At 46.7% G+C, this 18,563-nt stretch overlaps 1 protein-coding gene across 1 annotated transcript in view; it reads left to right on the top strand.

Moving 5' to 3' along the window:
• Positions 1-722: 722 nt before the first annotated feature.
• LOC135572993 (eukaryotic translation initiation factor 4E type 2-like) overlaps positions 723-18,563 on the top strand; it is a 35,586-nt gene continuing 17,745 nt past the window's right edge. Inside the window, exons 1-2 of the mRNA XM_065022040.1 lie at positions 723-1,078; positions 8,288-8,372. Of these exons, the coding sequence (XP_064878112.1) occupies positions 1,062-1,078; positions 8,288-8,372 (102 nt within the window). The 5' untranslated portion in view covers positions 723-1,061. The remainder of the gene's footprint in view (positions 1,079-8,287; positions 8,373-18,563) is intronic.

Consider the following 18,563-nt stretch of genomic DNA (forward strand, 5'->3'; position numbering starts at 1 on the left):
TGAGGGAAGGGACCTTGAACAGTTGACAAGGAGGCGAGGAGAGAATGGAAGGAATCATGGAAAGATGCATTGTGATAAACCCATGATTAAAATATGTTCTAAAACTTGATAGACACATTGAAAGGTCGCTGGTTTGAATCCCCGAGCCGACTAGGTGAAAAATCTCTGTACCCTTGAGGAAGGCACTTAACCCAAATCGCTCCTGTAGTCACTCTGGATAAGAGCATCTGCTAAATGACAAATATACATTTGATGATCGACCAGACAGACCATATTTTGAAATGAAATACTTTATCTGTGATTGTTTGAGCTTGGCTGACTTAATAAACCAATATAGAAGTCCCAAAAGCTGCAAACCATCACAATAGCCTCGCTGTTATTCTGATGATGGACAGCGCCATCTTGTGGTAATACAACTGCAGTTATTCTGATTTTTATTTAACCTTTATTAAAGACAACTATGAACATATTCGTATTTACAATGATGGCCTACCCCGGCCGAACCCTAAACGGATGACGCTGGGACAATTGTGTGCCGCCCTATGGGGCTCCCAATCACGGCCGGTTGTGATACATGCTGGAAATGAACCAGGGTCTGTAGTGCCGCTGCCTTAGCACTGAGATGCAGTGCCTTAGGCGCCTCGGGAGACCCTTCAGATACTGTATGCGCATACCCTTCCGCAACATGTATTACATGATGCTGTTGATTATTCATTATCTAAAATACGAAAGCAGGCCATCCATCCATCTCACCAACAATCCATCAATACATTCGAGTAATGAACGGAGCTGGGTCATTCAAAGGGCGTTTCGCTTAGGACTTCGACTTCTTTCTGTTTGTCCCAGCCACCGATCCGTCTGCTTGCCTTCAGGCGTAGAACTGCAGAGACGCCATCTTGCTTGTTTTGAAGTTAGTTGGCGAAGTAACTTAGCCAGCTAGTTAATCAAAACGTTTAGCCAGCTAGTTAATTAAAGCGATTATCTAGGAACTTTTAAACTCCTTAACAAACCAGGTTCTCGTGAGGTTCGCTACTCTGTGAGGAGGACTGGTCGAAGCTGAGATGAACCAATTTGAACAGTTAAGTTGTCTGCCCGTCTGTGCTAGCAATGGTTCCCATTCTGTAATGTAGTTAGCTACTCATTAAGATGCTATGGTTGATTTAGTAAGTGGTGAATGTGGGTAGTTATCAGCTACCCACAGTCCAGGTGAGAGAAAAACATCACCCAGATAGGCCAGTCGTGTGAGAAACTCGTCATCATGCAAGCGGTCAGACAAAGTGAAAATGATGGTCAGTAAAGAAAACTTTGAGCTCCTCAATTCAAAAAGACGTGTCAATAATTTGACCCAGGTAGCCTAGTGGTTAGTGCGTTGGGCAGGAACCGAAAGGATGGTCTAACGACAAGGTGAAAATCGGTAGTTCTGCCCCCGAACAAGGCAGTTTAACCCTCTGTTCCTAGGCCGTCATAGAAAATATGAATTTGTTCTTAACTGACTTGCCTCGTTAAATAAAAAACAAACAAAAAAATAACCAGCGCACTTCTGTATGTAGTAAACACTTTAGATGGTCGCTGCCCATATCATTGCATAATGCAGAAAATACACGTGAGTTCAGGGACCTTGCTTTAACAAAGTAGTGTCCAAAACGTCTTTCAAGCTGTCAAGTATTTTCATGTCAGCAAGAGCCTCTCGGTGGATGCTCCTGTGTATCCAAGTTGCCTAGGGAGCAACTGCTTGCACGTGCGTTAACCCTCCTGTGTCCCTTTCATGGCTTTTGCGCCATCAGTACATATTATTTTACCTTTATTTAACTGTGTAGTGCCATCAGTACAGATACCAACACATCTTGACCACCAACGTCCATATGATGTCACAAAGCTGTCCAGTACTTTAAAAATATCCTCTCCTGTTGTTCTGGTTTCCAGTGGTTTGCAGAAGAGGATGTCTTCCTTAATTGACCCCCCCCCCATAAAAATAACGGACATATACCAGGAGTTGTGCCAGGCCCGTCATGTCTGTTGACTCATCCAGCTGTAACACAGAATTTACTGGCTTGTATGAGAAGCAGTAATTGTTTTCAAAACATCTCCTGTCGTGAAAGTGTTTTTATGGAGGCATTGTCTGTGTAGTTTTATTGTCCTTTTCTACCAGCATTGTCCCAGCCATATCCGCGGCAGCAGGAAGAATGAAGTCCTCCACAATACCATGGGCCTTGCCTGTTCTAGCCCCTTGGTAGCTTACCATATAAGACGCTTCTAGCCCGTTATTAATGGTATTTGTTGCTTTTATACGTGTCTTACTACTCGAACCTCGTCTTAATTCTCGCTCAAACTTCTGTGGCTTATTTTTCAAATTGGCATGTTTTGTTTCTAAATGTCTGTGCAAGCGTGAAGGTTGTGAGATAGTAGTTTTTCACATATAACACACTGTGGCTGAGGAAAGGCACTGTTCCCAATCTAAGTGAACCTCAAATCAATGTAGTTCTCATCATATTTGCGCCTCTTCGGTGGTCCAACGTCCCTGTCTGTTGATCGGTGCTTTCCCGGGTAAGGGGGCAGTGGCTCTTCAGCTGCATCAGATTCACAGCTATCAGTGTCCATGCTAGCTGGACTAACAACATGTAGAATTACTGATGCCAGCATTGGATGTGGTCGTGTAAGCAGAACAACTTGTCGTCGACAGGTGCAGTACTGCTGGTAGTAGCAGTACTACCAGTAGAGCTGGTATGTGTGTCTATGGACGCGGCCTTACTTTTTTAAAACAATTTATCCATTTTTGTGCAAACGGAATGAGCAGCAGCTACGTTTGGCCTCACATGGACCGTTGGTGGAATTCCCGCAAGAGAGTAACGGTTAATGTGATTGGATGAGTAACGGTTAATGTGATTGGATGAGTAACGGTTAATGTGATTGGATGAGTAACGGTTAATGTGATTGGATGAGTAACGGTTAATGTGATTGGATGTTAATTATTTGACTCGGCCTGTATTTGACATTTGTTGTTATTTCCATTTTATATCCGTTCGTACATCCAGGGCGTTGTCAGATTATCAGTTCGTACATCCAGGGCGTTGTTTACAAGCCGCTGATCTACACCTTTGGAACATCTACATTCCAATGAATCTATTGATTATACACAACAATGAATCTATTGATTATACACAACAATGAATCTATTGATTATACACAACAATGAATCTATTGATTATACACAACAATGAATCTATTGATTATACACAACAATGAATCCATTGATTATACACAACAATGAATCCATTATTTTAGGCAGGTTTAAAGAAATGAAGAGAATGTATGTCATAAGAATGGAATGAGTTGTCCTACTGTATGGTTTCTGGCTATGAATGGAATGAGTTGTCCTACTGTATGGTTTCTGGCTATGAATGGAATGAGTTGTCCTACTGTATGGTTTCTGGCTATGAATGGAATGAGTTGTCCTACTGTATGGTTTCTGGCTATGAATGGAATGAGTTGTCCTACTGTATGGTTTCTGGCTATGAATGGAATGAGTTGTCCTACTGTATGGTTTCTGGCTATGAATGGAATGAGTTGTCCTACTGTATGGTTTCTGGCTATGAATGGAATGAGTTGTCCTACTGTATGGTTTCTGGCTATGAATGGAATGAGTTGTCCTACTGTATGGTTTCTGGCTATGAATGGAATGAGTTGTCCTATGGTTTCTGGCTGAATGGAATGGTTTTCTGGCTATGAATGGAATGAGTTGTCCTACTGTATGGTTTCTGGCTATGAATGGAATGAGTTGTCCTACTGTATGGTTTCTGGCTATGAATGGAATGAGTTGTCCTACTGTATGGTTTCTGGCTATGAATGGAATGAGTTGTCCTACTGTATGGTTTCTGGCTATGAATGGAATGAGTTGTCCTACTGTATGGTTTCTGGCTATGAATGGAATGAGTTGTCCTACTGTATGGTTTCTGGCTATGAATGGAATGAGTTGTCCTACTGTATGGTTTCTGGCTATGAATGGAATGAGTTGTCCTACTGTATGGTTTCTGGCTATGAATGGAATGAGTTGTCCTACTGTATGGTTTCTGGCTATGAATGGAATGAGTTGTCCTACTGTATGGTTTCTGGCTATGAATGGAATGAGTTGTCCTACTGTATGGTTTCTGGCTATGAATGGAATGAGTTGTCCTACTGTATGGTTTCTGGCTATGAATGGAATGAGTTGTCCTACTGTATGGTTTCTGGCTATGAATGGAATGAGTTGTCCTACTGTATATGGTTTGGAATGAGGCTATGAATGGAATGAGTTGTCCTACTGTATGGTTTCTGGCTATGAATGGAATGAGTTGTCCTACTGTATGGTTTCTGGCTATGAATGGAATGAGTTGTCCTACTGTATGGTTTCTGGCTATGAATGGAATGAGTTGTCCTACTGTATGGTTTCTGGCTATGAATGGAATGAGTTGTCCTACTGTATGGTTTCTGGCTATGAATGGAATGAGTTGTCCTACTGTATGGTTTCTGGCTATGAATGGAATGAGTTGTCCTACTGTATGGTTTCTGGCTATGAATGGAATGAGTTGTCTATGAATGGAATGAGTTGTCCTACTGTATGGTTTCTGGCTATGAATGGAATGAGTTGTCCTACTGTATGGTTTCTGGCTATGAATGGAATGAGTTGTCCTACTGTATGGTTTCTGGCTATGAATGGAATGAGTTGTCCTACTGTATGGTTTCTGGCTATGAATGGAATGAGTTGTCCTACTGTATGGTTTCTGGCTATGAATGGAATGAGTTGTCCTACTGTATGGTTTCTGGCTATGAATGGAATGAGTTGTCCTACTGTATGGTTTCTGGCTATGAATGGAATGAGTTGTCCTATTGTATGGTTTCTGGCTATGAATGGAATGAGTTTCCTACTGTATGGTTTCTGGCTATGAATGGAATGAGTTGTCCTACTGTATGGTTTCTGGCTATGAATGGAATGAGTTGTCCTACTGTATGGTTTCTGGCTATGAATGGAATGAGTTGTCCTACTGTATGGTTTCTGGCTATGAATGGAATGAGTTGTCCTACTGTATGGTTTCTGGCTATGCTCCATGCTATAGGCCTTGTTCATTTAGCTGACAAGATATGGTCAAGTCCTATGTCATTTTATTTTCTGATTGTATTGTAAGAATATTAATTTAATTTAGCTGAATAAAATAGGAATGGTGCGAGTGCACATACAGTTGGTCATGGAGTGTATGTGGACACCTGCTCGTCCAACATCTCATTCATGAGAATTCATATGGAGTTGGTCCCCTTTTGCTGCTATAGTAGCCTCCACTCTTCTGGGAAGGCTTTCCACTAGATGTTGTAACATTGCTGCTATAACAGCCTCCACTCTTCTGGGAAGGCTTTCCACTAGATGTTGTAACATTGCTGCTATAACAGCCTCCACTCTTCTAGGAAGGCTTTCCACTAGATGTAGGAACATTGCTGCTATAACAGCCTCCACTCTTCTAGGAAGGCTTTCCACTAGATGTTGGAACATTGCTGCTATAACAGCCTCCACTCTTCTGGGAAGGCTTTCCACTAGATGTTGGAACATTGCTGCTATAACAGCCTCCAGTCTTCTGGGAAGGCTTTCCACTAGATGTTGGAACATTGCTGTTATAACAGCCTCCACTCTTCTGGGAAGGCTTTCCACTAGATGTTGTAACATTGCTGCTATAACAGCCTCCACTCTTCTGGGAAGACTTTCCACTAGATGTTGGAACATTGCTGCTATAACAGCCTCCACTCTTCTGGGAAGGCTTTCCACTAGATGTTGGAACATTGCTGCTATAACAGCCTCCACTCTTCTGGGAAGGCTTTCCACTAGATATAGGAATAATGCTGCTATAACAGCCTCCACTCTTCTGGGAAGGCTTTCCACTAGATGTTGGAACATTGCTGCTATAACAGCCTCCACTCTTCTGGGAAGGCTTTCCACTAGATGTTGGAACATTGCTGCTATAACAGCCTCCACTCTTCTGGGAAGGCTTTCCACTAGATGTTGGAACATTGCTGCTATAACAGCCTCCACTCTTCTGGGAAGGCTTTCCACTAGATGTAGGAACATTGCTGCTATAACAGCCTCCACTCTTCTGGGAAGGCTTTCCACTAGATGTTGGAACATTCCTCCTATAACAGCCTCCACTCTTCTGGGAAGGCTTTCCGCTAGATGTTGGAACATTCCTCCTATAACAGCCTCCACTCTTCTGGGAAGGCTTTCCACTAGATGTAGGAACATTCCTCCTATAACAGCCTCCACTCTTCTGGGAAGGCTTTCCACTAGATGTTGGAACATTCCTCCTATAACAGCCTCCACTCTTCTGGGAATGCTTTCCACTAGATGTTGGAACATTCCTCCTATAACAGCCTCCACTCTTCTGGGAAGGCTTTCCACTAGATGTTGGAACATTCCTCCTATAACAGCCTCCACTCTTCTGGGAAGGCTTTCCACTAGATGTTGGAACATTGTTGCTATAACAGCCTCCACTCTTCTGGGAAGGCTTTCCACTAGATATAGGAATAATGCTGCTATAACAGCCTCCACTCTTCTGGGAAGGCTTTCCACTAGATGTTGGAACATTGCTGCTATAACAGCCTCCACTCTTCTGGGAAGGCTTTCCACTAGATGTAGGAACATTGCTGCTATAACAGCCTCCACTCTTCTGGGAAGGCTTTCCACTAGATGTTGGAACATTGCTGCTATAACAGCCTCCACTCTTCTGGGAAGGCTTTCCACTAGATGTTGGAACATTGCTGCTATAACAGCCTCCACTCTTCTGGGAAGGCCTTCCACTAGATGTAGGAACATTGCTGCTATAACAGCCTCCACTCTTCTGGGAAGGCTTTCCACTAGATGTTGGAACATTCCTCCTATAACAGCCTCCACTCTTCTGGGAAGGCTTTCCGCTAGATGTTGGAACATTCCTCCTATAACAGCCTCCACTCTTCTGGGAAGGCTTTCCACTAGATGTAGGAACATTCCTCCTATAACAGCCTCCACTCTTCTGGGAAGGCTTTCCACTAGATGTTGGAACATTCCTCCTATAACAGCCTCCACTCTTCTGGGAAGGCTTTCCACTAGATGTTGGAACATTCCTCCTATAACAGCCTCCACTCTTCTGGGAAGGCTTTCCACTAGATGTTGGAACATTCCTCCTATAACAGCCTCCACTCTTCTGGGAAGGCTTTCCACTAGATGTTGGAACATTGTTGCTATAACAGCCTCCACTCTTCTGGGAAGACTTTCCACTAGATGTTGGAACATTGCTGCTATAACAGCCTCCACTCTTCTGGGAAGGCTTTCCACTAGATGTAGGAACATTGCTGCGATAACAGCCTCCACTCTTCTGGGAAGGCTTTCCACTAGATGTTGGAACATTGCTGCTATAACAGCCTCCACTCTTCTGGGAAGGCTTTCCACTAGATGTAGGAACATTGCTGCTATAACAGCCTCCACTCTTCTGGGAAGGCTTTCCTCTAGATGTTGGAACATTGCTGCTATAACAGCCTCCACTCTTCTGGGAAGGCTTTCCACTAGATGTAGGAATAATGCTGTGGGGACTTGCTTCCATTCAGCCACAAGAGCATTAGTGAGGTCTGGCACTGATCAAATCAAATCAAATCAAATCAAATTTATTTATATAGCCCTTCGTACATCAGCTGATATCTCAAAGTGCTGTACAGAAACCCAGCCTAAAACCCCAAACAGCAAACAATGCAGGTGTAAAAGCACGGTGGCTAGGAAAAACTCCCTAGAAAGGCCAAAACCTAGGAAGAAACCTAGAGAGGAACCAGGCTATGTGGGGTGGCCAGTCCTCTTCTGGCTGTGCCGGGTAGAGATTATAACAGAACATGACCAAGATGTTCAAATGTTCATAAATGACCAGCATGGTCGAATAATAATAAGGCAGAACAGTCAGGTGGACTGGGGACAGCAAGGAGTCATCATGTCAGGTAGTCCTGGGGCACGGTCCTAGGGCTCAGGTCCTCCGAGAGAGAGAGAAAGAAAGAGAGAATTAGAGAGAGCATGATGTTGGGCGATTAGGCCTGGCTTGCAGTCGGTGTTCTAATTCATCCCAAAGGTATCAATTCAGCTAACTAGCTATCCGTGTGTGTACACATACACACATTAAAGATGATGCCTCAGGGGATGAGGAGTGTTAGGGTGTATAATGTGTGTGTATTCTCTCCCCCCAGTCTGAAAGATGACGACCCAGGGGATGAGGAGTGTTAGGGTGTATAATGTGTGTGTATTCTCTCCCCCCAGTCTGAAAGATGACGACCCAGAGGATCAGGATGAGACCGTCTGTAACCGGGAGGAAGACGGCTCCATCAACAACAACCGACGCAAGGTACGCAACACACACCAGACACGTACACAGTGAACCCCCTCCCAAAACCCTCATCTCTATCAACTCCGTTGTCTATCAACTCTGTTGAGAGTGTGTGTGTAGAGGCCAGTGTGTGTGTGTAGAGGCCAGTGTGTGTGTGTAGAGGCCAGTGTGTGTGTGTGTAGAGGCCAGTGTGTGTGTGTGTAGAGGCCAGTGTGTGTGTGTGTAGAGGCCAGTGTGTGTGTGTGTGTGTAGAGGCCAGTGTGTGTGTGTGTGTAGAGGCCAGTGTGTGTGTGTGTAGAGGCCAGTGTGTGTGTGTGTAGAGGCCAGTGTGTGTGTGTGTAGAGGCCAGTGTGTGTGTGTGTAGAGGCCAGTGTGTGTGTGTGTAGAGGCCAGTGTGTGTGTGTGTAGAGGCCAGTGTGTGTGTGTGTAGAGGCCAGTGTGTGTGTGTGTAGAGGCCAGTGTGTGTGTGTAGAGGCCAGTGTGTGTGTGTGTAGAGGCCAGTGTGTGTGTGTGTAGAGGCCAGTGTGTGTGTGTGTAGAGGCCAGTGTGTGTGTGTGTAGAGGCCAGTGTGTGTGTGTGTAGAGGCCAGTGTGTGTGTGTGTAGAGGCCAGTGTGTGTGTGTGTAGAGGCCAGTGTGTGTGTGTGTAGAGGCCAGTGTGTGTGTGTGTAGAGGCCAGTGTGTGTGTGTGTAGAGGCCAGTGTGTGTGTGTGTAGAGGCCAGTGTGTGTGTGTGTAGAGGCCAGTGTGTGTGTGTGTAGAGGCCAGTGTGTGTGTGTGTAGAGGCCAGTGTGTGTGTGTGTGTGTAGAGGCCAGTGTGTGTGTGTGTAGAGGCAGTGTGTGTGTGTGTGTGTGTAGAGGCCAGTGTGTGTGTGTGTAGAGGCCAGTGTGTGTGTGTGTAGAGGCCAGTGTGTGTGTGTGTAGAGGCCAGTGTGTGTGTGTGTAGAGGCCAGTGTGTGTGTGTGTAGAGGCCAGTGTGTGTGTGTGTAGAGGCCAGTGTGTGTGTGTGTAGAGGCCTGTGTGTGTGTGTAGAGGCCAGTGTGTGTGTGTGTAGAGGCCAGTGTGTGTGTGTGTAGAGGCCAGTGTGTGTGTGTGTAGAGGCCAGTGTGTGTGTGTGTAGAGGCCAGTGTGTGTGTGTGTAGAGGCCAGTGTGTGTGTAGAGGCCAGTGTGTGTGTGTGTAGAGGCCAGTGTGTGTGTGTGTAGAGGCCAGTGTGTGTGTGTGTGTGTAGAGGCCAGTGTGTGTGTGTGTGTGTAGAGGCCAGTGTGTGTGTGTGTGTGTAGAGGCCAGTGTGTGTGTGTGTGTAGAGGCCAGTGTGTGTGTGTGTGTAGAGGCCAGTGTGTGTGTGTGTGTAGAGGCCAGTGTGTGTGTGTGTGTAGAGGCCAGTGTGTGTGTGTGTGTAGAGGCCAGTGTGTGTGTGTGTGTAGAGGCCAGTGTGTGTGTGTGTGTGTAGAGGCCAGTGTGTGTGTGTGTGTAGAGGCCAGTGTGTGTGTAGAGGCCAGTGTGTGTGTGTGTGTGTAGAGGCCAGTGTGTGTGTGTGTGTAGAGGCCAGTGTGTGTGTGTGTGTAGAGGCCAGTGTGTGTGTGTGTGTAGAGGCCAGTGTGTGTGTGTGTGTGTGTGTAGAGGCCAGTGTGTGTGTGTGTGTGTGTGTGTGTGTGTGTGTGTGTAGAGGCCAGTGTGTGTGTGTGTGTGTAGAGGCCAGTGTGTGTGTGTGTGTGTGTAGAGATCAGTGTGTGTGTGTGTAGAGATCAGTGTGTGTGTGTGTAGAGATCAGTGTGTGTGTGTAGAGGCCAGTGTGTGTGTGTAGAGGCCAGTGTGTGTGTGTGTGTGTGTGTAGAGGCCAGTGTGTGTGTGTAGAGGCCAGTGTGTGTGTGTAGAGGCCAGTGTGTGTGTGTAGAGGCCAGTGTGTGTGTGTGTGTGTAGAGGCCAGTGTGTGTGTGTGTGTGTGTGTGTGTAGAGGCCAGTGTGTGTGTGTGTGTAGAGGCCAGTGTGTGTGTGTGTAGAGGCCAGTGTGTGTGTGTGTGTGTAGAGGCCAGTGTGTGTGTGTGTGTAGAGGCCAGTGTGTGTGTGTGTGTGTGTATAGAGGCCAGTGTGTGTGTGTGTGTGTGTATAGAGGCCAGTGTGTGTGTGTGTGTGTAGAGGCCAGTGTGTGTGTGTGTGTGTGTGTAGAGGCCAGTGTGTGTGTGTGTAGAGGCCAGTGTGTGTGTGTGTAGAGGCCAGTGTGTGTAGAGGCCAGTGTGTGTGTAGAGGCCAGTGTGTGTGTAGAGGCCAGTGTGTGTGTGTGTGTAGAGGCCAGTGTGTGTGTGTGTGTAGAGGCCAGTGTGTGTGTGTGTGTAGAGGCCAGTGTGTGTGTGTGTGTGTGTGTGTGTAGAGGCCAGTGTGTGTGTGTGTGTGTAGAGGCCAGTGTGTGTGTGTGTAGAGGCCAGTGTGTGTGTGTGTAGAGGCCAGTGTGTGTGTGTGTAGAGGCCAGTGTGTGTGTGTGTGTAGAGGCCAGTGTGTGTGTGTGTAGAGGCCAGTGTGTGTGTGTGTGTAGAGGCCAGTGTGTGTGTGTGTAGAGGCCAGTGTGTGTGTGTGTAGAGGCCAGTGTGTGTGTGTGTAGAGGCCAGTGTGTGTGTGTAGAGGCCAGTGTGTGTGTGTGTAGAGGCCAGTGTGTGTGTGTGTGTGTAGAGGCCAGTGTGTGTGTGTGTGTAGAGGCCAGTGTGTGTGTGTGTGTGTGTAGAGGCCAGTGTGTGTGTGTGTGTGTGTAGAGGCCAGTGTGTGTGTGTGTGTGTAGAGGCCAGTGTGTGTGTGTGTGTGTAGAGGCCAGTGTGTGTGTGTGTAGAGGCCAGTGTGTGTGTGTAGAGGCCAGTGTGTGTGTGTAGAGGCCAGTGTGTGTGTGTAGAGGCCAGTGTGTGTGTGTAGAGGCCAGTGTGTGTGTGTAGAGGCCAGTGTGTGTGTGTGTAGAGGCCAGTGTGTGTGTGTAGAGGCCAGTGTGTGTGTGTGTAGAGGCCAGTGTGTGTGTGTGTGTAGAGGCCAGTGTGTGTGTGTGTAGAGGCCAGTGTGTGTGTGTGTAGAGGCCAGTGTGTGTGTGTGTGTAGAGGCCAGTGTGTGTGTGTGTGTAGAGGCCAGTGTGTGTGTGTGTGTAGAGGCCAGTGTGTGTGTGTGTGTAGAGGCCAGTGTGTGTGTGTGTGTAGAGGCCAGTGTGTGTGTGTAGAGGCCAGTGTGTGTGTGTGTGTGTAGAGGCCAGTGTGTGTGTGTGTGTAGAGGCCAGTGTGTGTGTAGAGGCCAGTGTGTGTGTAGAGGCCAGTGTGTGTTTAGAGGCCAGTGTGTGTGTGTGTGTGTAGAGACCAGTGTGTGTGTGTGTGTAGAGGCCAGTGTGTGTGTGTGTGTGTAGAGGCCAGTGTGTGTGTGTGTGTAGAGGCCAGTGTGTGTGTGTGTGTAGAGGCCAGTGTGTGTGTGTGTGTGTGTGTAGAGGCCAGTGTGTGTGTGTGTGTGTAGAGGCCAGTGTGTGTGTGTGTAGAGGCCAGTGTGTGTGTGTGTGTAGAGGCCAGATTGTGTGTGTGTGTAGAGGCCAGTGTGTGTGTGTGTGTGTAGAGGCCAGTGTGTGTGTAGAGGCCAGTGTGTGTGTGTGTGTAGAGGCCAGTGTGTGTGTGTGTGTAGAGGCCAGTGTGTGTGTGTGTGTAGAGGCCAGTGTGTGTGTGTGTGTAGAGGCCAGTGTGTGTGTGTGTGTGTGTAGAGGCCAGTGTGTGTGTGTGTGTGTGTAGAGGCCAGTGTGTGTGTGTGTGTGTGTAGAGGCCAGTGTGTGTGTGTGTGTGTAGAGATCAGTGTGTGTGTGTGTAGAGATCAGTGTGTGTGTGTGTAGAGATCAGTGTGTGTGTGTGTGTGTAGAGGCCAGTGTGTGTGTGTGTGTGTGTAGAGGCCAGTGTGTGTGTGTGTGTGTGTAGAGGCCAGTGTGTGTGTGTAGAGGCCAGTGTGTGTGTGTGTGTGTAGAGGCCAGTGTGTGTGTGTAGAGGCCAGTGTGTGTGTGTGTGTGTAGAGGCCAGTGTGTGTGTGTGTGTGTAGAGGCCAGTGTGTGTGTGTGTGTGTGTAGAGGCCAGTGTGTGTGTGTGTGTATAGAGGCCAGTGTGTGTGTGTGTGTGTAGAGGCCAGTGTGTGTGTGTGTGTGTAGAGGCCAGTGTGTGTGTGTGTGTGTAGAGGCCAGTGTGTGTGTGTGTGTGTAGAGGCCAGTGTGTGTGTGTGTGTGTAGAGGCCAGTGTGTGTGTGTGTGTGTAGAGGCCAGTGTGTGTGTGTGTGTGTAGAGGCCAGTGTGTGTGTGTGTAGAGGCCAGTGTGTGTGTGTGTAGAGGCCAGTGTGTGTAGAGGCCTGTGTGTGTAGAGGCCAGTGTGTGTAGAGGCCAGTGTGTGTGTGTGTAGAGGCCAGTGTGTGTGTGTGTAGAGGCCAGTGTGTGTGTAGAGGCCAGTGTGTGTGTGTAGAGGCCAGTGTGTGTGTGTGTGTAGAGGCCAGTGTGTGTGTGTGTGTAGAAGCCAGTGTGTGTGTGTGTGTAGAGGCCAGTGTGTGTGTGTGTGTGTAGAGGCCAGTGTGTGTGTGTGTGTGTGTAGAGGCCAGTGTGTGTGTGTGTGTGTAGAGGCCAGTGTGTGTGTGTAGAGGCCAGTGTGTGTGTGTAGAGGCCAGTGTGTGTGTGTGTGTGTGTAGAGGCCAGTGTGTGTGTGTGTGTGTGTGTAGAGGCCAGTGTGTGTGTGTGTGTGTGTGTGTAGAGGTGTGTGTGTGTGTGTGTGTGTGTGTAGAGGCCAGTGTGTGTGTGTGTGTGTAGAGGCCAGTGTGTGTGTGTGTGTGTGTGTAGAGGCCAGTGTGTGTGTGTGTGTGTGTGTGTGTGTGTGTGTGTAGAGGCCAGTGTGTGTGTGTGTGTGTAGAGGCCAGTGTGTGTGTGTGTGTGTAGAGGCCAGTGTGTGTGTGTGTAAGACAACCAGTACTTATCATTTCATTAGACATTCTGGCTTGTGTGCTTATTGTGTAGAGGCCAGTGTTTGTTAGGGTAAAAGAGGCCAGCAATGTGTGATGTGTGTTAGGTGTGTAGAGGCCAATGGTGTGATGTTAGTTAGGTAAAACAGGTAGCAATGGTAACTGATGTTTGTTAGGTAAAACAGTGTAGCAATGGTAACTGATGTTGGTTGTAAAAGGCCAGCAATGTGTGATGTTTGTTAGGGTAAAAGGCCAGTGTGTGTTGTGTTAGAGGTAAAACAGGTGTGCAATGGTAACTTCTGTTTGTCAAGGTAAAACAGTTAGACTACTTATCATTTCATTAGACATTCTGGCTTGTTCAGATTATTGCTTATTTTTTTACAGTGACTTTCAGACTGATATCCATGGATGTTTGTTAGGGTAAAACAGGTAGCAATGGTAACTGATGTTTGTTAGGGTAAAACAGGTAGCAATGGTAACTGATGTTTGTTAGGGTAAAACAGGTAGCAATGGTAACTGATGTTTGTTAGGGTAAAACAGGTAGCAATGGTAACTGATGTTGGTTAGGGTAAAACAGGTAGCAATGGTAACTGATGTTGGTTAGGGTAAAACAGGTAGCAATGGTAACTGATGTTTGTTAGGGTAAAACAGGTAGCAATGGTAACTGATGTTTGTTAGGGTAAAACAGGTAGCAATGGTAACTGATGTTTGTTAGGGTAAAACAGGTAGCAATGGTAACTGATGTTGAGACAATCAGTCTGTCTCTGTTCTCATCCTCTTTTCCTTCTAACTTCAACCCAAATGATTGAATCTCATTTTTCTAATGCATTTTTCGAATGCCTCGTGTGTATATATATATATATATACTGCTCAAAACAATAAAGGGAACACTAAAATAACACATCCTAGATCTGAATGAATGAAATATTCTTGATTAAATACTTTATTCTTTACATAGTTGAATGTGCTGACAACAAAATCACACAAAAATTATCAATGGAAACCAAATGTATCAACCCATGGAGGTCTGGATTTGGAGTCACACTCACAATTAAAGTGGAAAACCACACTACAGGCTGATCCAACTTTGATGTAATGTCCTTAAAACAAGTCAAAATGAGGCTCAGTAGTGTGTGTGGCCTCCACGTGCCTGTATGACCTCCCTACAACGCCTGGGCATGCTCCTGATGAGGTGGCGGATGGTCTCCTGAGGGATCTCCTCCCAGACCTGGACTAAAGCATCCGCCAACTCCTGGACAGTCTGTGGTGCAACGTGGCGTTGGTGGAAGGAGTGAGACATGATGTCCCAGATGTGCTCATTTGGATTCAGGTCTGGGGAACGGGCGGGCCAGTCCATAGCATCAATGCCTTCCTCTTGCAGGAACTGCTGACACACTCCAGCCACATGAGGTCTAGCATTATCTTGCATTAGGAGGAACCCAGGGCCAACCGCACCAGCATATGGTCTCACAAGGGGTCTGAGAATCTCATCTCGGTACCTAATGGCAGTCAGGCTACCTCTGGAGAGCACATGGAGGGCTGTGTGGCCCCCCAAAGAAATGCCACCCCACACCATGACTGACCCACCGCCAAACCGGTCATGCTGGAGGATGTTGCAGGCAGCAGAACTTTCTCCACGGCGTCTCCAGACTCTGTCACGTCTGTGACATGTGCTCAATGTGAACCTGCTTTCATCTGGGAAGAGCACAGGACGCCAGTGGCGAATTTGCCAATCTTGGTGTTCTCTGGCAAATGCCAAACGTCCTGCACGGTGTTGGGCTGTATTTAAGCACAACCCCCACCTGTGGACGTCGGGCCCTCATACCACCCTCATGGAGTCTGTTTCTGACCGTTTGAGCAGACACATGCACATTTGTGGCCTGCTGGAGGTCATTTTGCAGGGCTCTGGCAGTGCTCCTCCTGCTCCTCCTTGCACAAAGACGGAGGTAGCGGTCCTGCTGCTGGGTTGTTGCCCTCCTACGGCATCCCTCACGTCTCCTGATGTACTGGCCTGTCTCCTGGTAGCGCCTCCATGCTCTGGACACTACGCTGACAGACGCAGCAAACCTTCTTGCCACAGCTCGCATTGATGTTCCATCCTGGATGAGCTGCACTACCTGAGCCACTTGTGTGGGTTGTAGACTCCGTCTCATGCTACCACTAGAGTGAAAGCACCGCCAGCATTCAAAAGTGACCAAAACATCAGCCAGGAAGCATAGGAACTGAGGAGTGGTCTGTGGTCACCACCTGCAGAACCACTCCTTTATTTGGGGGTGTCTTGGTAAATGCCTATAATTTCCACCTGTTGTCTATTCCATTTGCACAACAGCATGTGAAATTTATTGTCAATCAGTGTTGCTTCCTAAGTGGACAGTTTGATTTCACAGAAGTGTGATTGACTTGGAGTTACATTGTGTTGTTTAAGTGTTTTTTTTTAGCAGTGTATATATACACACAAACTGTTGTAACTAATGCCTCATACTGACTGTGTGTGTGCGTTAGACGGTGAGTCCTGCAGTAGGGGAACATCCTCTCCAGTATAACTATACCTTGTGGTACTCATACTGACTGTGTGTGTGTGTGTGTGTGTGTGTGTGTTAGACAGTGAGTCCTGCAGTAGGGGAACATCCTCTCCAGTATAACTATACCTTGTGGTACTCATACTGACTGTGTGTGTGTGTGTGTGTTAGACAGTGAGTCCTGCAGTAGGGGAACATCCTCTCCAGTATAACTATACCTTGTGGTACTCATACTGACTGTGTGTGTGTGTGTGTGTGTGTGTGTGTGTGTGTGTGTGTGTTAGACAGTGAGTCCTGCAGTAGGGGAACATCCTCTCCAGTATAACTATACCTTGTGGTACTCATACTGACTGTGTGTGTGTGTGTGTGTGTTGTGTGTGTGAACATCAGACAGTGAGTCCTGCAGTAGGGGAACATCCTCTCCAGTATAACTATACCTTGTGGTACTCATACTGACTGTGTGTGTGTGTGTGTGTGTTAGACGGTGAGTCCTGCAGTAGGGGAACATCCTCTCCAGTATAACTATACCTTGTGGTATTCTCGGAGGACTCCGTCCCGGCCCGCCAACACACAGAGTTATGAACAGAACATCAGACAGATCGGCACGGTCGCATCGGTCAGTACACACACTACTAACACGCATCATATACACACACACACACACCACCAACACGCATCATATACACACACACACACACCACCAACACGCATCACATACACACACACACACACCACCAACACGCATCACATACACACACACACACACACCACCAACACGCATCATACACACACACACACACCACCAACACGCATCACACACACACACCACCAACACGCATCATATACACACACACACACACCACCAACACACACACACACACACCACCAACACGCATCGGTCAGTACACACACCACTAACACGCATCACATACACACACACACACACACCACCAACACGCATCGGTCAGTACACAGACACCACCAACACATACACCACCAACACGCATCACACACACACACACACACACACACACACCACCAACACGGATCGGTCAGTACACACACCACTAACACGCATCACATACACACACACACACACCACCAACACGCATCGGTCAGTACACAGACACCACCAACACATACACCACTAACACGCATCACATACACACACACACACACAACCAACACGCATCGGTCAGTACACACACCACTAACACGCATCATACACACACACACACACCACCAACACGCATCGGTCAGTACACAGACACCACCAACACGCATCACATACACACACACACACACCACCAACACGCATCACATACACACACACACACCACCAACACGCACCACCAACACAGACACCACCAACACGCATCATGACACACACACCACCAACACGCATCACATACACACACCACCAACACGCATCACATACACACACACCACCACACACGCACCACCAACACGCATGACATACACACACACACACACCACCAACACGCATCGCATACACACACACCACCAACACGCATCGCACACACACACACCACCAACACGCATCGCATACACACACACCACCAACACGCATCGCATACACACACACCACCAACACGCATCGCATACACACACACCACCAACACGCATCACATACACACACACCACCAACACGCATCACATACACACACACCACCAACACGCATCACATACACACACACCACCAACACGCATCACATACACACACACCACCAACACGCATCGCATACACACACACACCACCAACACGCATCATACACACACACCACCAACACGCATCACATACACACACACCACCAACACGCATCACATACACACACACCACCAACACGCATCACATACACACACACCACCAACACATCACATACACACACACCACCAACATCATCAGTTGATGTTATCACACTGTGATTGGTTGATGTTATCTTGTGCTGTGATTGGTTGCCAGGTGGACCAGTTCCAACACAGTCACCGACACACACCACCAACTGACTGGCCACACACCACCACCTGTTTCAAGAGGGAATCAAACCCATGTGGGAGGTATCACGCACATACACACCACCAACATATATGCACATACATGTGGGAGGTACCATCACGATATATACATTATATTACCACCAACACGGGTACACACAGGTACCACCAACACATTATATTATTATATATGGGTACCAACATGTCTATATACATATATTATTACCTATATGGGTATAATGTGGAGGTAACATGTAGATATAACATTATATTATTATTATATATGGGTATAATGTGGGAGGTAACATGTCACACCACCATTATATTATTATATATGGGTATAATGTGGGAGGTAACATGTCTATATACATTATATTATTATATATGGGTATAATGTGGAGGTAACATGTCTATATACATTATATTATTATATATGGGTATAATGTGGGAGGTAACATGTCTATATACATACATATATTACCATATATGGGTATAATGTGGGAGGTAACATGTAGATATATACATTATATTATTATATATATGGGTATAATGTGGGAGGTAACATGTAGATATATACATTATATTATTATTATATATGGGTATAATGTGGGAGGTAACATGTCTATATACATTATATTATTATATATGGGTATAATGTGGGACAACCACCATATACATTATATTATTATTATATATGGGTATAATGTGGGAGGTAACATGTAGATATACACATTATATTA

Source organism: Oncorhynchus nerka, linkage group LG8 (genome assembly GCF_034236695.1).
Source record: "Oncorhynchus nerka isolate Pitt River linkage group LG8, Oner_Uvic_2.0, whole genome shotgun sequence".
In the NCBI taxonomy this organism is placed as follows: Eukaryota; Metazoa; Chordata; class Actinopteri; order Salmoniformes; family Salmonidae; genus Oncorhynchus; species Oncorhynchus nerka.